Source organism: Drosophila yakuba, chromosome 2L (assembly GCF_016746365.2).
Source record: "Drosophila yakuba strain Tai18E2 chromosome 2L, Prin_Dyak_Tai18E2_2.1, whole genome shotgun sequence".
In the NCBI taxonomy this organism is placed as follows: Eukaryota; Metazoa; Arthropoda; class Insecta; order Diptera; family Drosophilidae; genus Drosophila; species Drosophila yakuba.
The window spans coordinates 5,458,595-5,477,354 of NC_052527.2; the positions used below are offsets into that span (position 1 = coordinate 5,458,595).

At 41.2% G+C, this 18,760-nt stretch overlaps 1 protein-coding gene across 5 annotated transcripts in view; it reads left to right on the forward strand.

Annotated features, from left to right (window-relative positions):
- Positions 1-18,760, forward strand: part of LOC6526935 (rap1 GTPase-activating protein 1) — an 80,623-nt gene that overhangs the window by 49,718 nt on the left and 12,145 nt on the right. Inside the window, exon 1 of one of the 5 annotated variants that reach the window (XM_039371639.2) lies at positions 12,561-12,593. The exons of the other annotated variants lie outside the window; for them this stretch is intronic. Within the exon in view, the coding sequence (XP_039227573.1) occupies positions 12,576-12,593 (18 nt within the window). The 5' untranslated portion in view covers positions 12,561-12,575. Of the gene's footprint in view, positions 1-12,560; positions 12,594-18,760 lie in introns of those variants that run through there. 5 annotated transcript variants of the gene reach the window in all.

Sequence of the window (18,760 nt, forward strand, 5' to 3'; positions counted from 1 at the left end):
ACTACCTAGAAAGTCAAGAATCTTCGGAGGCAATTTGTTGGTCGATTGGAAAATCAACTAGAAAACGAAGAGAAGCAGAGAAGGAGAGACATACAAAAGACAGCCAGAGTTGACACATTTCGTATAAATCACTCAACGGCCGTCGCCGCAGCGAAAGCGGAATCAAGTTTTTGGTACGAGGTCTAGGGACTCATCATTATGATGACGATGATTGGGTTGTTGATTGTGATTGAGATTGAGATTGAGATTGTGATTGCATTCATCATCATTATGCCCATTAGCCGCATTCTCCGCTCGAAGCTTTTACCTACGCACTTTTACTTCTACACCAAGCTACTCTTCCCCTACTCTGTGTATCAGCAAATGTATCTCTAAGATACTTTTGACTTGCACAACTTTCGCCAACACACACACACAGATAGATCGCACGCTCCAATTGAGGTTTTTAGCCTCGTTCTCCATTCGAATTCCCCAATTCCCAAAATTGTTATCGCCACCTTGTACATTTCTTTGTGTCTTGCAATTTTATCCGCATTTAATTCACTTTATTTGTGGCTCTTCGTTTTGGAATTTCGATACACTAAACAAAATGCAGTTTAGTTGTTACCGTATCTAAGATTTTCAATTGTTACTGTAATTACAAATGCATGACCCAAGTTAATCAGTATTCAGCATTTAAATTCTTACTCGAGAACTGAATATTTCAGAGATAGATAGCGACAGCTTTGCTTTCTGTGCGCATATATTTGAGCAAATATAATCTTTAGGCCCCATTCAGTCTGCTGATGATACAGATGATGATGTTGAATACAAAACGCCACAAACTTTCGCTGCTTGCTTAGCAGATACATTCGGTATCTCCCTCATTCGATTTCGTAAGCATTCCACATGTGCTATCCCTTTGTGTATCTGCCAGATACTTTCGATGCCTACGTATCAGCTGGGGAAATTTCTCGCTGCGTTTGATGTCAAGGTTTCCCCCGGCTAATTCTGAATAAAGGGTACACCACTTGAAATGTTTAGAGACCTGCGTTTTTCTCCCACTCGTAATCTCCTGCTGTGTGTGCACTTCAAGATACTCTCGTACAGAGATACTGCACAGGAGAAGGGGGTTGGACAATTCTGAAACCGAGAACGAGTTGAAGAAACCGCCTCAAGGTCTCTCGGAAACGCTTTCGCTTTTTGTCGCCACTCGAAGACTGCCTGCCCTTAAATGGCCAGCATGTAACTAACGATCGGTGCTGAGGTGCAGGCGACTCCTATACCTCGAAAATCCCCCTCTACCCCCGATATGTACTATATACCTAGTGCATATATATAATGCATATGGATTGCAGTTGGGCTGGAGGCGCGTGTCTTGCATAATGGCCCACGATTAATGGGTAAAAAAAGGAGCATGCACGAGAGGGGAACAGAACTGCTAATGAAAAGACTCCTTTTCTGTCTGCTCGGTTATTTATTTTTTTTGTACTTCTCCGTTGTGATTCATGGCCCGTGGTTCTGCGTCATTTAGTCAATCGTTCAGTTAGTCAATTGCTAAAGCCACCGCGCACTTCCTTCTGGGAACGACCAGCACCGGATATCCATTTTGCATTTACCATTTAGCAAAAAAAAATAAATGAGGCAAAATATGAAAAAATTATGTCTGCTCTTTGACAACAATGATGATGTTGGCAGGAGAACGATGATGATGATTATGCCATGCCTGAGACTGCAACTGCGACTGCGACTGATTAAAAGCAGACAACAATGCCCACACAAGAGGGCGAAAAGCAGGAAGAAGGCGGTAAAATCGAGTAGGGGAACTCCAGACAGAGGATAACCCACACGCTACTGCAAATGCCCTACAATGTAGGAGCAAGAGAGACACCGATAAGAGCAGGTAGTGCCCGAGATCCTATATACCAGATAAGACTCGGCTGCCGATGGATCAATGGTAAACTGAATGGTAAACAAACCCACGAGGAGCAGAGAAAGTAGCCATCGATAGGGCCTTCCAGGAAATGTTTTCGGGCTAGGTTAGGTATCAGTTGAGGATCTTGTTATGGCAAGACAACTATACAGAAATAGATTGCTTGCTGTTTACTGTCGGGTATAATTGGGAAATCGGTGTTCAATGTGTGATAAATAGAGAATAGATTAGGTAACTTATATGCGATTAGGAAAATGTAATTCAAAGTAAAGCAAGTGAAGTTATAACTATTGAGTGTCATTTATTAATAAACTATTGTCGCCTATAGATAAAGACCCTTACCTATTACTATAATTTGGCATAACATTTTGCCTTAAAGCGTTACCAGTTCCATTTGTATATGAAGCTCCCCATTTCTATCGCCCGTGTTCTGCAATGCCCCCCACTTTTAACCCATTCGCAGTGGCAGCAATTGTTGGCACCGCATATACAATGGCTTATATGGAGGCCCGTATGTACATATGCATATATCTAAGTAATGGCAACAAATGTGATGACAATGCGGCATTAAAAAGCATGAAAAACCTAGCCAGCAATTGTTGTTTTGGTTTCTGTTGCTGTTGCTGTTGCTGTTATTGTGTAATGTTAAAAGTTATGTTGACGACATTGACTTGCCAGCATTGTTTTTGTTGTACCTGCTGCTGATGGCAGCGGTAAAAGCAATCACAAGAAAAAAAAATTGTAAATAAAAATGAAAATATGTATGAAATTGCGTTGAGGGGGAGACAATGAAGTCAATTCTGTGCATTTGCGGTTACTGAAATGGAAGCTTGGGCCAAACATTGACACTAGCTTATGAGCTACCTTAACACAGTTTTCAGTGGGCTATCTTAGCCACACATTTCCACAGTGTATATCTCTATCTGCTGTTGTGTTGTAAGATAAGATATCATTTTGGAGGTCTTCGTCTGCCTTTATTTGCCAGAAATAAAGAAGAAACACATTCTTATCATACGGCTTTATTTAGATATACCAATTTAAACCAAAGATAAGGTCGCACATTATTTGTGTATCTTTTCTTTAATGATTAAACAGTTTTCGTGTTTGGACGCGAAAAATACTTTTCGGCAGCTGCTTGGTTTGTTTTTCTTTTTCGAGTGCCATCAGAGACACACTTGCACCTTCTAAAAAAGAATCTTGACAAATTGAAAGCTGACAAAGTTGCGACAGTCGATGTCAACTGTTGACAAATAAAGTGGTTATATGACGAAATCGGTTCTGAACGATATATATTTACTATGCCAACCGCACACCTTTAAACAGCTCGAAATTATGAAATTTTTCACCCAAAAGTTTCACTCAAAAGAATCTGTCAGTCTTTGTGCCGCTATAGCTTTTGTTTGCCCACCCCAAAGCAAAAGTAAAAGTTGTTTCACTTTTCATTATGGACGGTCATAAATAAGCCCAGATATTCGTATTAAATATTCTGTTAATACTTTTATTATGTCGCCCAGATTTTCACTTTGTTTTCTATATGCAAACTATTTCGATATATGAATCTATATATATATGTATACACACGCAGTGATTTTAATCGCTTTCGCTTTATTTGTTTCACAGACTAAACAAAACAAATCGTTTCTATAGAAGCGGCTCAGCTCAAACGAAAAACGATTTTTTTAATGGCATATTTGTGAAAATTGCTTGGCGCTCATTTCAATTTGAAATTAATGAAAAATAGTTGCCATTGTTGCGATTTTATTGCAATTAACTTTGGCAACAACCATTGTATGTTCGTTTTGGCCTCCGATCGGCGAACTTGGCGCCTTTTTTCTCGCCGTTTCTTGTCCGCGACGCACTGAAGTTGCCAAATGTTATTGACCCAAATTGAAAACGTATAAAAACAAGAATAATACACGAGGCAGCCATTCGAAATAGAACCAAGCAAACAGAAAAACCGAATTAAAAAGTACACACAGTGGAGCTTGGCACAGTGGACCAGGCAGGCAGGCATGCTAGATGACTCGATTTATGACCACATGGTACTCCGTGAACTGGAGGCCATTTATTTTGCCTGACATTTTGACACGACTCTGCCAGTGAGTGAAAAACGCAAGTAGAACTCAAATTATATGAGGGAAATCATTTTTGTGGCCAACGGCTGCGGTTTTTGTGGCTGAAAAATTGCCTTGAAAACTATATAAATTAAAATTGGGCTAAAACAGAAGTAGAAACTTATTTGTCTCCTAAAATATAATGACTTCTATAGAGTGAACATTGTTTAATAATAGATTCTTTTGAAGAAGCCCCTTTTCGCACATGCAAATTACAGCATTGCATGCAGAAAATATTATCTTATCAGCGTCTATCGATTACCTAATTTGCCAGCCATTGAGGGACATTTGATTGGGTAAGGATACAATTATCTCCTACAGTAAATACGAACTTTTCTAACTACATACGAGTTCCTGTGTTTGTATATCTCTTGTTTGGATTCGTTTATTTTATTTTACTTTTATTTATACGCATTCCTTGTGTCTCCGTTTATGGTATTTGCATATCTGTTATCTGACTCTAAGTTTTGTTTAAACATTGGCAAATTTAGCACATGCCGCAGCACTCCCCTTCCCCTCTTTTGGCCTAAATTGCAGCAGCTGAGCCAACAGACGCCAGTAGGCTCGGATTTTCCAAAAGTGCGGGCTAAAACGAAACGAAACGAAACGAAATTCCGCGGCCCGAAGTGGAAACCTTGTCGCGTCTGTGTTTGTTGACAAACTAATTGCAACATTTTGCATTTGGAGTTCGCTTTTAATTAGCTGCAGATACAGATGCGAACACCATCTGAGCTCGAGACCGAGACCGAGACTTGAGACATGAGATCGCAACTTGACTTTTACTATCAATTAACATAATTGGCGGCGCCTGCTCCGTTCGCCGTCTCCCGATTTTATTTGCACAATGTAATTTGTCATGATTAGATACATTTGGCTAACTGCAACTGTTTCGTTAATTGGCGGCAGAGTCTAAAAAGCAATTTGGGTCACACACACCACACACCACACACACACACGTAGATCAGACGACCGAGGAATTTCAATTTTTAAAGCAACGGCGTTTTGGCCGAAGAGAACTCTGCGATGAAATCTATTAGCCAACTGGCGGTCTTTGAACTCTCCACACGTTCTCCATTTCCCTGCATCTCTCTATGAGCCGGAGATTTATGTATATCATAATCACAGCAGGCACAGCTTCGGAGTAGAACCTCCAAGGCATTGCACGCTCAAGTTTGCCATTTTGTTGATACCTCTCTTTAAGTGAAGGGTATTTGCACTTGCAAATATGCACTTCAAGATGTTTCAGTTTCTTGTCATTAATACGGTAAACCAATGAAGAAATTATATCCTTATGAGAGAGGATATCCGCATGAGAGCAGCAAAAAGGGTATCCCATCTTCGTGGTTCCTACGTTGCGTCCGCTTTGTGGGCCATATTGCGCATACGCCATGTGCGCCGGGCCTAGATGGCAAAGCCGAGATATGCGGGCCCATGCTGCATTTGATGCCTGCCGTGGAGCCAAAGCGAGATGCTTATCCCCAACTGGCCGAGATGAGATGAAGGCTGGAGAATCATTTTGCGCCGTTGTCTTCTTGCCACGCTTTGTTGTCTTTGTTTTGCCGGGCAAGAGAAGTGAAAAGTTGCCATAACCAGCAGCGTTTGTTTTGCCCCTCTCTCCTTTTTTTGTTCGTTTTCGATGCGTTGGTGACCCAGAAAAACTTTCATACCAGCTGCTAACTGACGGCTCTGGTGGTTCTGATGGTTGTTCTGGTGGTGCCAGTGCGGCCAGCGGTGCCAGCGGTGCCAGTGGTGCTGTAAAGTACCCGAATGCGACCGCAGTGGATCGGGAACAGCTGCAAGTGTTTTGCTCCAGGTCGCTTCATTTTACTGCCACTCCCCCAAACTTCGAATTCTGAGGCCCTCTCGAGTCGTCGTCTGTCGTCGCAGTTGAAGTGCAAGTGGGAATAGGAATTGGTTCAGCATATGGTCATGACGTTTGCTGTACATGGGCCAACTGATTTATATGCTGTATACATGGGGTAATTCCCAGTTTCAAATATCTATCTCTTGTTTATTCTGATCTATACAAAGTAAACTAATTAACTTTCAACTCTTTTTCTTACACAATTTGTATAAAATGTATCTATATATATATGTACATGCCATCAACACTTTAAGCATGCCAAGCAATTATATTTTTTTTACATTACCTCACCATTTAAAAAGTAGATGTGTGTTTAATGAAAAACTTGTGCCATTAAAAATTTACATGCCAGCTAAGTACAGGTTTCTTTGCCTTTTTTTTTTATTTTTTTGATTCGTTTTTGCCGTGGTAAACGAGTTTTATTTACAAACAATTTTTAGCCGTAGTTGATTTCACAGTTCTCGTGTTAAACGAACAAGTTTATTTGGCTTTACTTCGGTATTTGCCGTTCAAACGAGCTGTTGACGGAGTCCGCTTATGTAATCATAATTCACCCAGTGGCTGTCAAACTGTAGACAGCTGAGCTTGACTCGAACAATACAGCAACAAATGTGTGTAATTACTGCCAATATATGGCATATATACACAATTGTAGTTTAAGCATTGATTTGCCTTGCCATTAGTCAGGATATAATTATAGAAATATGCACAAGCAATCGTGAATCTAGAAGTTTTTAATCTTTGTTTATAAATGTAAGCTGTGTCATTGCAGGCTTTACAAACTGAAAAGCGTTTTAAAACGCTTGAACATAATCTAAAATTCTTTTCGCTCGGAGAATTTTAAAGGCACTTTCTTTGGCCGACTTTTATCACTTTCAAATTCCTTAATTGGTTCTCAGCTAGATTTCTTCTGATACGTTTTTTTCAGATTCGCTTCGGGAAATTTATCTCACTCTGCGTTGGCAATTATTTCAATTTGCCTGTCCACTCGCGCTGACTGACTCGAATGCTTTCTATGACAATTTGCAATTGCTGGAATTGCAATGCCAATTGGCTCGGATATTTTCTGAATCAATCATTCAAGTCACTGCCACTCTATTATACTTTTTGCAACAATTTCACTTTGCCTCGCAAAACTTTCATTTTAATTAGGAGCGGAGCGGAGCGAAACAAAATCAAAATCAATTTCAGATAACTAGCCGAGAGATTGGATTGGAAAACCAACCGCAGAGATTCAATTTTCAGAGGTCAATTAGCACAACTCTTGATGGACATGTGGCTGGGGCAAAAAAAGAAAACCGGTTTCGGATCAATTTTACAATCTTTATTCACTTACCATTTGAAAGGCAAAAAAATAAATATTTTTCTGCTGCTTTACTTTGCATTGTTTGTTGCTCAACGAAAAGTCAAACGTGGCTAATTACCAGGCATTGCTGGCGTCATTGTTGGTGGCAAATTCGTGTGCAAGGTGTGTCTGAGCAGCAGTTTTGCGGACTCGTCACAATAATACAATAACACTCGCAAAGTCACCCGATCGCGATTGAAACCACCCACCCGAATGGCCTTTGGCTGCACTAAGGTTTTAAATTGCGCAAATCACTGGAAAAAATTGGATTGTCAAATGAAATACCGTCAATGTAGCGACAGTTTATCCTTCCATCATAATTTTTTAGGAAGATCAAAGTATCCAATGATTAAATTGTATTTATTGGCAAGTTATTTATTAAAATATATTTTTTTTTCTAGTGCAACACTAAAATAGCTTAGAAAATGGACTGTAAATTGAAACCTTAGTTATCCTTCATGCTCGGTCTGGCAGTCTAGACATTGTGTTTTACCTAATCGAAACGGACAGAGTCGTGAGTTGAGTCACTTGGAAAACTATCAAAAAATGTAGGAAATTCAAAGAGCAAGAGCCGCTTCTTGAGTCATTCACCCAAGAACCAATAAATTGCCCAGCAATGTCCCATAAATTCGAAGTCAATACTATAGATACAAACTAACCATTCACATTCCTGGTTCTCAGTATTGTATTTGACTAATTTCAATAAATCTTTTGTGATTTCTGCTGCTATTTCTATTCACACACTCTCTTTGGTCTATTTTAATCAGAGCCACACAAGTTCAAATGTCAATGGCAAGTAAATTGAGTAAAATAACACAAAATCAACGTTTTGCTAATGGACAGCCAATTTTGCGTTCGCACACGCCGTCGCACAGATGCACAGATACATAGATACGAATGTATCTTTAATTGCCGCAAATTGCCTTTGAGCTGACTTTGCTATGGATTTTCCCTCTTGCCTCTTCGCAATTTTTCCTCTTTTCTTCTTTTTTGCGCTGCAGTCAAGTCAATTTACATCCTGCGGAGGAGGACTCGTGTGGGCGCTGTGGGCGTGGCAGCAGCGCGTAGGTGGCACTAATTCAGTTTCCTGTCCCTGGCGCCTGCCACTTAATGACAGGCGTCTCTCGTCTCGTTGCCTCCCTCCAGAATGTTTAGCCGTCCGCAGCCTTCCACGAATTGGGCACCACCGAGGTTTTTATTCTCCTACCTGAATTTTCCCGGGGGTTTCAAGCCCGAGAGCGAGCCATGTGCTGATGTCACGTTCGGGATCGCGATCCAAGCCCTATGGTCACCACCTTTCGTAAATCCTCATTACTGCATGCCACACGCTTCGGTTTCTTCTCACTCTTACTCGGTACGGTTTTGGTTTTACTTTATTTTTAGTTAATTGTTTATGCTTGACTCTTTTTGTTTGGCTCGTAAAAAGAATATTTTCTGAAATGTTTATGGGGGACATCTGAAAACCAGCGCCAGGTACGACAATTCCAATTTATTTACGATCATTTGTTTGTATACATACATGTGTGTATATATTTTTAAGAATGTGAGGCTGGTCACGTCGAAATGGCGTTGCAAACAGTTTTGCAAATTAATGAGGCAGCTATGTACAGATGGCGAAAATGTTACTATTTGAAAAGACATTTATAAAATGACTAAAACAATATAAAGTAGTATAATAAACAAACTTTACACTTTTGCCCTACACTTAATTTTTTTGACGAAGCCTTGCTCTATTTAATAAATACATATGAAACATTCTGCTGGTCTTATCATTTATTTACGTTCAGTGTTATTTTATGGCTGCTGATTTGGAACTCCGTTTGAATGCATTTAACCCACAATATAATCAATGCAATGCTCCAGAAAATTTTCCACGTCACCGCTCGTAAATAAATATTAGAATTTCAGACATTAGATAAGCGAAAAGCTGGGCGCAAATTGCTTTTGTTCGTCTATTTGCATATGATAAAAGTATTGATTTTTGTTGCCGACAAAGTGGAGACACACCTCCCGAAATCAGATTATTTTGCGGGTAATAACGTAACTAGTGTCACTTCATTTGACAATATTATTAGCCGCAGCGCAGCCAAATAAAAACAGAAAAAGAACAAGGCCCGAAAGCGTAAAACAAATGATATGTTTTTGTTTGCTCGACGCTTTAACACTTAACGACTTCAGACGGCAACAAGAACCAAAGGTCAAATGGGCTGTAAACATAAAGCAAATGAGGCAGTTGTAAAAACGAGGAAAGTGTAATGCTGGTTGGAGGAGCTCTCCTCTTCCTCTGCAGATTGCGCAATTCCGAATCCCGAACCACAGCAGCCAACCAAAAAAAAAAAGAAAGAAGGAAAACCAATCCGTAAATGGCCAAACTCAGAAACTCAGGAGCTCGCCAGGTGAAAGCCCTCGCTTCCTTGGCCATTCTGTCAGCTGTCAGATGACATTTATTATAAAACATTTAAATGTCAAACGATGTCGATCGTTTGGTGGCCAATTGTTTTCCCTGTCGCTGCCTATAAATTTCCAACAGCTGCCGATGCTGATGATGATGATGATGATGATGATTTGTGGCGGGGGAAATGCGGAGCTCCTGCGGCCAACTCAAACGAGCCGTCAAATGGTCAGTCTTCTGTTTTTGGTCTTTTTATATTTACTTTGCCCTGTCTTTGTCTCCTTCCATTTGTTGAGCCAAATCAACAGATCGCCGCCTGAGTTAAGCTGAGCTGGCATGATGTCATATCGGATAGACAAAGGCCGGATCGGTTGCCAAGTCGGTTCTGTTCGGGGTTGTGCCCTAACGGAAATGTTAAGAGGAGCTCTTTAAATTAGTTGTTTATAAAAAGGGGAAATGGTGGTATGTATACCTTTTAAATGATAAATATGGGATTGTTTGCGGTTGATTTATGAGCAGATATCCAGGTGGAAAATGTTTTTAAGGCCTGCGTAATCTTCGGATTAAATATATATGTTTTTTATTAAGGACGTGCTTTTTATCCAGACTTAAGAGCATCCAAAGCCGCAGTTAACTTTTAACTCGCATAATGTGTAGTCATTTCTGAATGTCTCTTGCTGGTTTTTCTGTCTTAACATGGCTAATTCTGGTTGTTGTCGCTGCTATTTTTGCATTTGGGCGTTTCGACATGAGCTTATTGTAATTTCCAGCCGGCGCCTGTCCCCAAAAGAGGGGTTACCAAATGGGTTACCAAACGGAGAATGATATGGGCACTGCCCACCATCGTACCTCCAACTCAACCCTTTTGCTGTTTCGCTGTTTTGCTGTTTTCGGTTTTTGCCGGTGCTCTATGATGATTTAATATGTAGGCAACTCGCTTATGACATGGAAACAAGCCACAATCCACAAGCCGCAAAATGAGGCGAAACAAGAACTGTGTGAATGGCATGAATGGGTGGGGATGTTGGTTGCTGGTTGGTGGATAGATGTTGGCTATAACCAGGGGGGCCTATATGCTATATGCTATATGCTGACTGTATAGTTGTATAGTGGTAAATGGGCGGCAGCAGCAAAAAAAGGTGCGCCTTTGGCAGCTCCAGGGAAAACGAGGCACTGGCGAATATTTTTCGTTGCCTGACTTGTTTTTTTGGCCAAAGTTCAGAGCACTAATGGGATGGCGGGGGGAGGGGCAAGGAGTCGAGCGGGAGGCTGACTCCTCCGGTTTGGTTGACTCATGGAAGTCACGTATGTGTATGCCCAGCAAAAAAGCTGTGCTCGCATTTGGGACGCGGCATTCGGCGCTCTCAGCCTGGCACGCCATGTTTATTAATATTTAAATGCAACGAGCCATTCGCCATGCGAACAATTTCAGGCTTGAATGCGGCAGAAGGCAGACAGGGGCGTCTGCAGGGGGCTCCGAGAAGGGGTCTCCAGGGATCTCCAGAGGGGAGCGAGGTGCCGTTTTGCGTAATCCTTTGCCAATGCTCCAAATGCCGAGAATGCCGAGAATGGAGAACAGAACGGTGAGGTGGGGGCCCTGGGTGCCTCTACACATGTTACATTTCCAATGAAGCATGTTGTCCAAACACGAACATTGCCCTATCTACATGCAGCTACCACTACCACACTACCACACCCACTTTATCGCACATTTGGCAGCGTTTGCAAATGATCATCATCATTTGTTGAGGGGATTTCCAATGGTTTACTTGTACACGAGCTTGGGTTAGGTCATGGGTTGGCTTAGGTCATCCTTTGCTGGCCAATGGATGTGATACTTATCCCAAGCCAAGAAGTAGGAATGGAATTTTCAATAGAAACGAACCTTAGTTTTGCACAGTGCAAGGAGTTACCGTGATACGCCGTTTTCCCATCATTACCGCAGTTTATTATCCTTGGTTTTGTGAGCTTGACCACCTCATTAGCTGCACTTCCTGAACGAAGTTTCGCTGTGGCTTGTAAATGTTGCTCCTTTGCCAACGGCCAAGTGAAGCCGTTTAGCTGACCAGATCCGTTTCTAAAACTCACTTTGTATCCATATCTCCTTCCACTCGTGAGTCCTACACGCATCCCACATCCGCTTGCAATTCGTTATGCTGTGTTTTCCGGTACGTTCCCGTATTTTCTCTGCGTTTTTTTCGGTTTTTATTTTTTTGTTCGGTTTCTGGTGAGGCAAAGCCACTCGAGTTCGTCTGCAGTATCTCATACCCTGGACAGCTGGCTGCTTATTATGTTGGCTTCTCCCCCCGCTTTTGTGCAGTGTTCTCGGCTGCACCTGCTCCTCTTCACGACGCAATTGTTTCCCATGAAGTGTACTCTGCGTTTTTCTCCTTCTGCGTACGCCTTCTCACATTTAGGTCCTTGTTTTTTCTTTGCCCGCACAAGGATGTTTATCCTTTTGGACTAGTTACCCACCGAGTTTGCCTCATTTGCATTACAAATCAGTAGCAGTTGAGCAGCAAGTGAAAAATCCTTGCGGCGACCCAGTTTTCCTATCTACGAGTATCTAAGTATCTCCTTTTAACAGTGCCTGCCAGCAGTTTGCGCATCAAAGATTCATTTCGCATAAATCGCTGACCGTTTTTAGCCTCGATTTTTTGACTCCATTCCCACGCTGTAATAAAAACCAACCACTGGCAGTGCAGTTTTATTCAGGGAGTGAAAGAAAAAAATATTTTTTTTTCAGAATTTAGTAAGGGGCGTTTTCAGCTGCCCTTTTCAAATGTTTTTTGCTCACATTCAAAAAACCTAACCCAAAATTTTACCCTCTTCTTTCTTTGCAGGTTAGTACCGAAAAAAAGACGCACAAGATGAATGGGCTCGCGGAAAAAAAGAAGGAGGAGATGGTTTAAAAACAGCGGTCTTCGCAATTTTAATGCTCATGAATTATGAGCTCAATCCGATTAGTAAGAGAATGATAAAGCAATAGAGCGTGTGGTTTGGGTTTTTTAATATCTCGGCATATTTTTAATTCGCCAAATGTAATTGGCGAGGCATTTATGGTATTTTGTGGCACGTTCCCTTTCCCTGCGAGGGATTTATAGTTGGCAGCTTAGCCGCTCTGGTCAGGCTTAGGCAGGTTTCACTGTACACAGCGAGAAACTTAAGTAACACAAAATTTATTCCTATTAAAACATTGATTAATTGACATCATTTATTTGCTCGTCGCTATTTCCAACTTCTTTACAAACAAAAACAGAGCAACAAGGCATTATTAAAAGACACAATTGTTTTTTCCAATGTGTACAACGAAATCTCTTAAGCGGCTTAGGCCATCAGCTCACTCTTAGGAAGCAAAGGCAGCGAATAATCGCTCACCTGGCGGCTTTGGGCTGAGACAGGTGTAGTGCTCAATTAGCCATAAGTCCCAGAGTCTCTCTCTTTCCCCTCTTCCCCGCCGCTCTTTTCTCTGAAACCCAAACTTTTGGTTACTTTCACTAGCGGCAAAAACTGTGGGAGAACTTTTCCGAGACAGAATCGATTTCTGCCTCAGCTGACAAGTTTTCGACTTTATTTCCCCAGATGAATGCCGATGGTAAATGCCAAGAAAATGGTATGACAGGAATGGCCATAACCCTTGGGCATCCGCATCCGCATTGACATCCGCAGCGTGTGGGAAAAACTCACAAACTCACAGACTAACCAACTCACAACTCAAACTCACAAATGGAGCTCAACTCTCGTGACAAGTTTTAATTACATGCGACATCCGTTGACATTTCCATTGATCGGGCCAAAACGGAAATTACTTTTGGGCCATCCATCTAGCGTTTGGGCCATTTTGAGAATGTTTGCCCACACATTAGGGCATTTGTTTGCTCTCCGCGGCTCAAATGCTCATACTCATCCGTCTCAGTTTCAGTTTCATTTTCATGCTCAGCGTTTAGAGCTCGCAATTAAGCAATCAAGCAAATGTTGATTAATTAGTCAGCGAGTTAATGGAGCTGGGGGAAATCGCTTGATTTACATGTCAAGCGATTAAGATTTAATATCAATGTAAATCCATAGGCCAAGACTTACAAGGTCAATTTGATTGCTGAGGCAAAGATATAAGAAACTATCTGTGGCTTATTTCCTGACTTACTTTGAAATATAGTTTTAAATTTGATATATGACTTATTAAGCTGGTAGATCTCTGAGTTTTACAACATTTTGAGACAAAAGCAAGCGAGTTTCGCCAAATCGCCCGACACTATGGGTAATGTCTTCATCTCACGCAGCTTTCGTTAGATATCATCATCAAGGTATCATCACAATGATTTCTTTATGAGACAAGTTTAATGAACTCCCCTGGCAAAATGTTTCATTAGCTTACAGTTGGGGCTTCAAGGGGTTAAAGGGGATGTGATGTGATTGCTCGAGAAAAACTCGCACATTTGATGTGGAGCTTGGGTAATTAAGCGGTGTGGCAACCCTGTCCGCCGCCATGGGTTCCCATAATTTATGGGCCTGGCAAATAATTATAATAGTAACACAATGTCTGAGAGGGGTGTCTCCCTCCTCACCCCTTACCACTCTTCACTACACAATTCTCTGGCATTGTACAAAAGAGCCTTAAATTTTATTGCATTAGACGCAACTTTGTTACTCTTTGATTATGGGAAAATGCTGGAAAAGCCTCTGCGGCGGCTACTGCAGTAATTTCGTTGTTTTTCCCTCTCGACTCGACTTGGCCGGGCTAACGGTAAGCCCCGGCTAACTGCAACGGCCACTTTTTGTTGTTACTCTTGCTGTGTCTCTGCCTGCATTTGCAATTATGCAAGTTGGGTTCTAGAGGCTGCAATTGAGATTGAGACGACGACTGCCACCAGACAAGACAACAAATCTAGTCGAGAGGAGGAAATGCAAGGGAATAGAGCGGCACTGTGAAAAATAACGTAAAGTAGAACTTCAAGTAGCCTAGAATCGCGAATAATATTTTCGGAAATGAATAACTTTGAATACTAAGTATATTTAATTAGCAATCATTTGCATAACTACACATATTAAACATTTCAGTTTTATTTCAAAATAAACAATATAAATGTGCCAACTTTTCTAGCTGTGCATAAGGAAATCCAGTCTTTGGCCACTTGCCACTTGTTTGCATAAGACTGGAATTCTGCGTTGCGTTGCGTCATTAATAAAAATGTCTGGCAATGGCTTAAAATTTATGGCAAGCTCTTGGCCTGGCCAGCACTTTAGCCGAGAGAGCGGGACGGCATGATGCCGGTTGACAGTAAGCGGGTTTCCACTGTCCCCAGCCTGCAGCACTGAACTAAAACTGTAGTTGCTCTACGCTTGTGCTTGTCAAACTGTAATGAATTTTAAATCTCCTCAAGTGAAGATTTACGATTACTCGCACGCAATTTGTTTGCTCCACTTTTGGGATACCAACTGTCCTGGAAATTGTGACACGTGGCTGTGTCACGCCTTCTCCTCCACCTTTTTGCCCACATAGTCCTGGCTTATTTCAGTTGACTTTAGCCCGTCATTGTCATAAAATAATAAATGCCGCTTATAAACACACATTGTCATCTTCAGGGGATGGGTAAATAAATAATAGTTGGGTGGGTAGCTGGGGAACATAGCCAATCATTAATTCGATTGCGGCACAACTCTGTCTTTAGGGTTGCCCCACCATGCGACTGGCTAAAATGTCAATAAAACTATTGTTGTCCGTGTCGGGGAGTGACCCAGAAAATGAGTTTGTTGACGTCATGCCGAGAGCCAATGAATGCCCATTCGTGCACTGCGAAAAATTGTATCTAAATTCTTTATCAGAATAACCTAAAAGTGGAATAAGAATCCCATGAATAAGAATAAGAAATCCCATGAATAGTTGCTTGTGCTCACATAGGCAATGAAGAAAACCATCAGGTTACACACCTTTTTCGCACTGTGTAAAGGAAACGCGGTGAGCTCAATCATCCCTGTCAGCTGGACAGGAAGAGAAGCCACGGGTACCGGGAGGAAGTTGAAAGGAAGCCAAGACGGAAGGATGCATTATGCTCGCCTTTCGGCTTTTGCTGTGGTTTCGCTTCATTCTCGGATTCGCTGGAACTTCCGGTCCAAATGGATTTATTTCTCTTTTTCTACTTCCTCCGCTTCGCTACATTGGCTTTGGTTTATTTTTTATTAATTATTGCCTTTTTGCCTGTTTTGGTGGCCTAAATTTAGGTGTCAGCTGCTGCTGGCGGCGGCTGCTGCCAATTTGAAATTTTATACTTTGCGGTCAAACTTCTGTATCTGCGTCTTTCTTCCTTTCACTTGGCACGCGTTGGCACAAAGCAGGTGCAAAGTCAGGTAAATAATGCGAAAGAAAGAGAAAAAAGCCGTTTTAATGGGTTTTCCATTACACGCTGAGGTCATCGCTGCACTCACTGTAATCAAATTATTTCCAGCAGGAAAAATCCCCCCCAATACCCCTCTATGAACTTGGCTAATTGTGATGACCTAAGCGCTGTGAGCCATTAATGGGTTAATAATGTGCCAAAGCAAATAAAAACCTTCTTAGCCTAATTAAGTGTCGTTTCTAGCTGTTGATAATTGTAATTGCACCCCCAAAAAAGTTTAGCATTCCAGCTACCTCCGAATTTGGCCATTATCGAAATGCTTCTGGCCAAAAGCGGGACAATCATCGAAATTGTGGTTAAGCAAATTAGGGTCAAGTTGGCGAAGAGAGTGGGATTAATTGGGGTTTTGGGTGCCCGGTAAAGGGGAGGCCAGCCTTTTGTTTAACCCAAAAAATTAAAACACTTCCAAGATGGAGTATTGGTTTTTATTCCGTTTAATAATAACTTTAAAAATAGTAGTTTGGTAACTATAACAATTGAACGCAAATTCATTGAAGGAATCATCTATGTTTATATTCAAATTCCATCTTGTTGTGTACTTGACAGACTTTTGTAGAACTCGAATTGCACTCATTATACATCTGCTTAAAGCTCTTCGCCTTGGCTTACTTTCTGTGCACTTTTGATCATTTGATACCCTGACGGGCAGAATTTTTCGCAGAACTCGCTTGGGACCTTCTAGAGTTGCAGTGAGTGAGTGTTTGGACTTAAACAAAGCCTCTAATTCGAGCCAAAGTTAGATCCCAAGCCTAGGCTTCGATAGTTGGCTATCGGCTTACCTTATAAATGGAGGGGGAACTGGCTTAAAACAAATGCCGAGCTTTGTTTAGCCAGTTTTTAAAGTCAAACCAGTTAGCTGGTTTGGCCAGCTCAACTTTCAGTTTTTGTGCCCCTCAAAAAAAAAACAAAAACAAAACAACAACTTTGGAGGAAAAATGACAAGCGGAAAACATTGTTTACATTGATTGCGCCGCAGAGGAAGAAGGCGAAAAGTTAAAATTACTGTGCAAGAATTATGAGAATTAGCAGCAAATTATTTATGAATGGGGCGTGTTTAAATAAAGTGACTTGAGATCGAAGAACATTAGCATGCCAACAAGAAAAAAAGGAAGAACAAAAGAGAACAAGATCAGGGAACAGAGGTAAATTGGCTGACAGGTAACTGGGAGTGATATAAGACTTTGTTTCCCACCTTGATCCATCGATTCCGTCTGGTTTTTATTGCTCCATCCGAGGAGATCTGTTGGCGATTAACTTCTATGTGTGATGTGTAAATTATGTGCTGGCATTGTGTTCTTAACTGCTTTTGTGCCGTTTGACTGTCTAACTGTTGTTTTGTTGTTTTCAACAGGCCAAGCAACGACCTTAGGCTTAATTTATGCCAAAAAACACGTAGAAAACCCTCGCAACAGCCTTGTAATAGTTCCGTTCCTACTACTCCTCCAATAGAAACTCTTTTTTTCGTGAATAAATTCGCACATGCAGTCAACTATAATCTCAATTAAAGTGCTCAATTCTGTGCTGAATTTTAAGACTGATTAGGTACACTTAAGCCAGGTCTGAGTCGCCGTCAAGAGTTTTTCACCATTTTGTTCAAAGACACAACTAGTTTGGTTTCATACTTTCTTAGCGTGTGTATCCATCCATCTCTCTCTGCTGCCAGCTGTCAATCTATGGCTATCTCTTTTGCTACTGGCATGCCGGAAAAGCATTGTTATTGCCAACTTTCGCTGGCAAGAAAAGTTAAAAATCTGACTGCATGGGTGTGTGAAAAGCGTTTGTTCAGTGTGCCCATGTAAATGTTATGTGTGTTTGTTATTTGTTATTTCAACCAACAATGCCATGGAAATTAGCTGACACAGAAATTGAAAAAATACAAAAAAAAAAAAAGAAAACGCAGACAGCTGATAAAGCTCACTCGAGCATTGCAGATTCAGATACAAAGATACTCAGATACCCAGATACTCATATACTTAGATATATTCATAGCCAAGGCTTTTCATAAGCGGATCAGTCATTTGACATATTCGTGCGGCTTAAAAACAAGTTTTTCTTTATCATTTTTCGCACACCGAGATCGCTGGCTTTGGCCATTAGCCTTATTGGACATTTGCAATTCACTTAGCGCTGCATACGAGTACCCTCCTCATTTCTCGGGTCACGCGAGCCAAAAATCCATGTCAGAGTTCACAACAGTTACAGCAGAATAAAGTCTGCCACATGAACTCGGGGCACGCCACTGAAAGATACAAAAAAAAAACAAGCCAACACATAAGAAATTAATGGCCATCAAGTGCGAAAAAGTTCATTTCTCTTCGCTTTTTTCTGTGCTTGTTTTTTTATATTTTTTGTTTGTTTTATGACGCCTTGTAAACTGTCACAGAAGATGGTAAAAGGGTGAGGTGTGTGGCAGATTGGTGGGCGGCCTAGTCACCAGGTTTACCCCAGAGGCAACCGACAGCCAGAGATGACAAATGGGATTGTCGCATTGCCGTAGGTTTTACTTTATTTGGTTCAATGAACCGATGACTGGAGTAAGATAAATGCGGAGGTGTGCTTAGAAATGATTTAAAAAGGTGTGAATATTAAACTCCTCTTGCGTGCCAAGTAATGTAATTAGAACATTTTACGTTTTTAAGGGCGGTTTATTAATAATTATAGAAGATTTAAAAACGGTTTAGCAGGGTTTGTAAGTAAAGTCGAGTATGATATAGGAAATATTTAATGGAAGTCCAAAG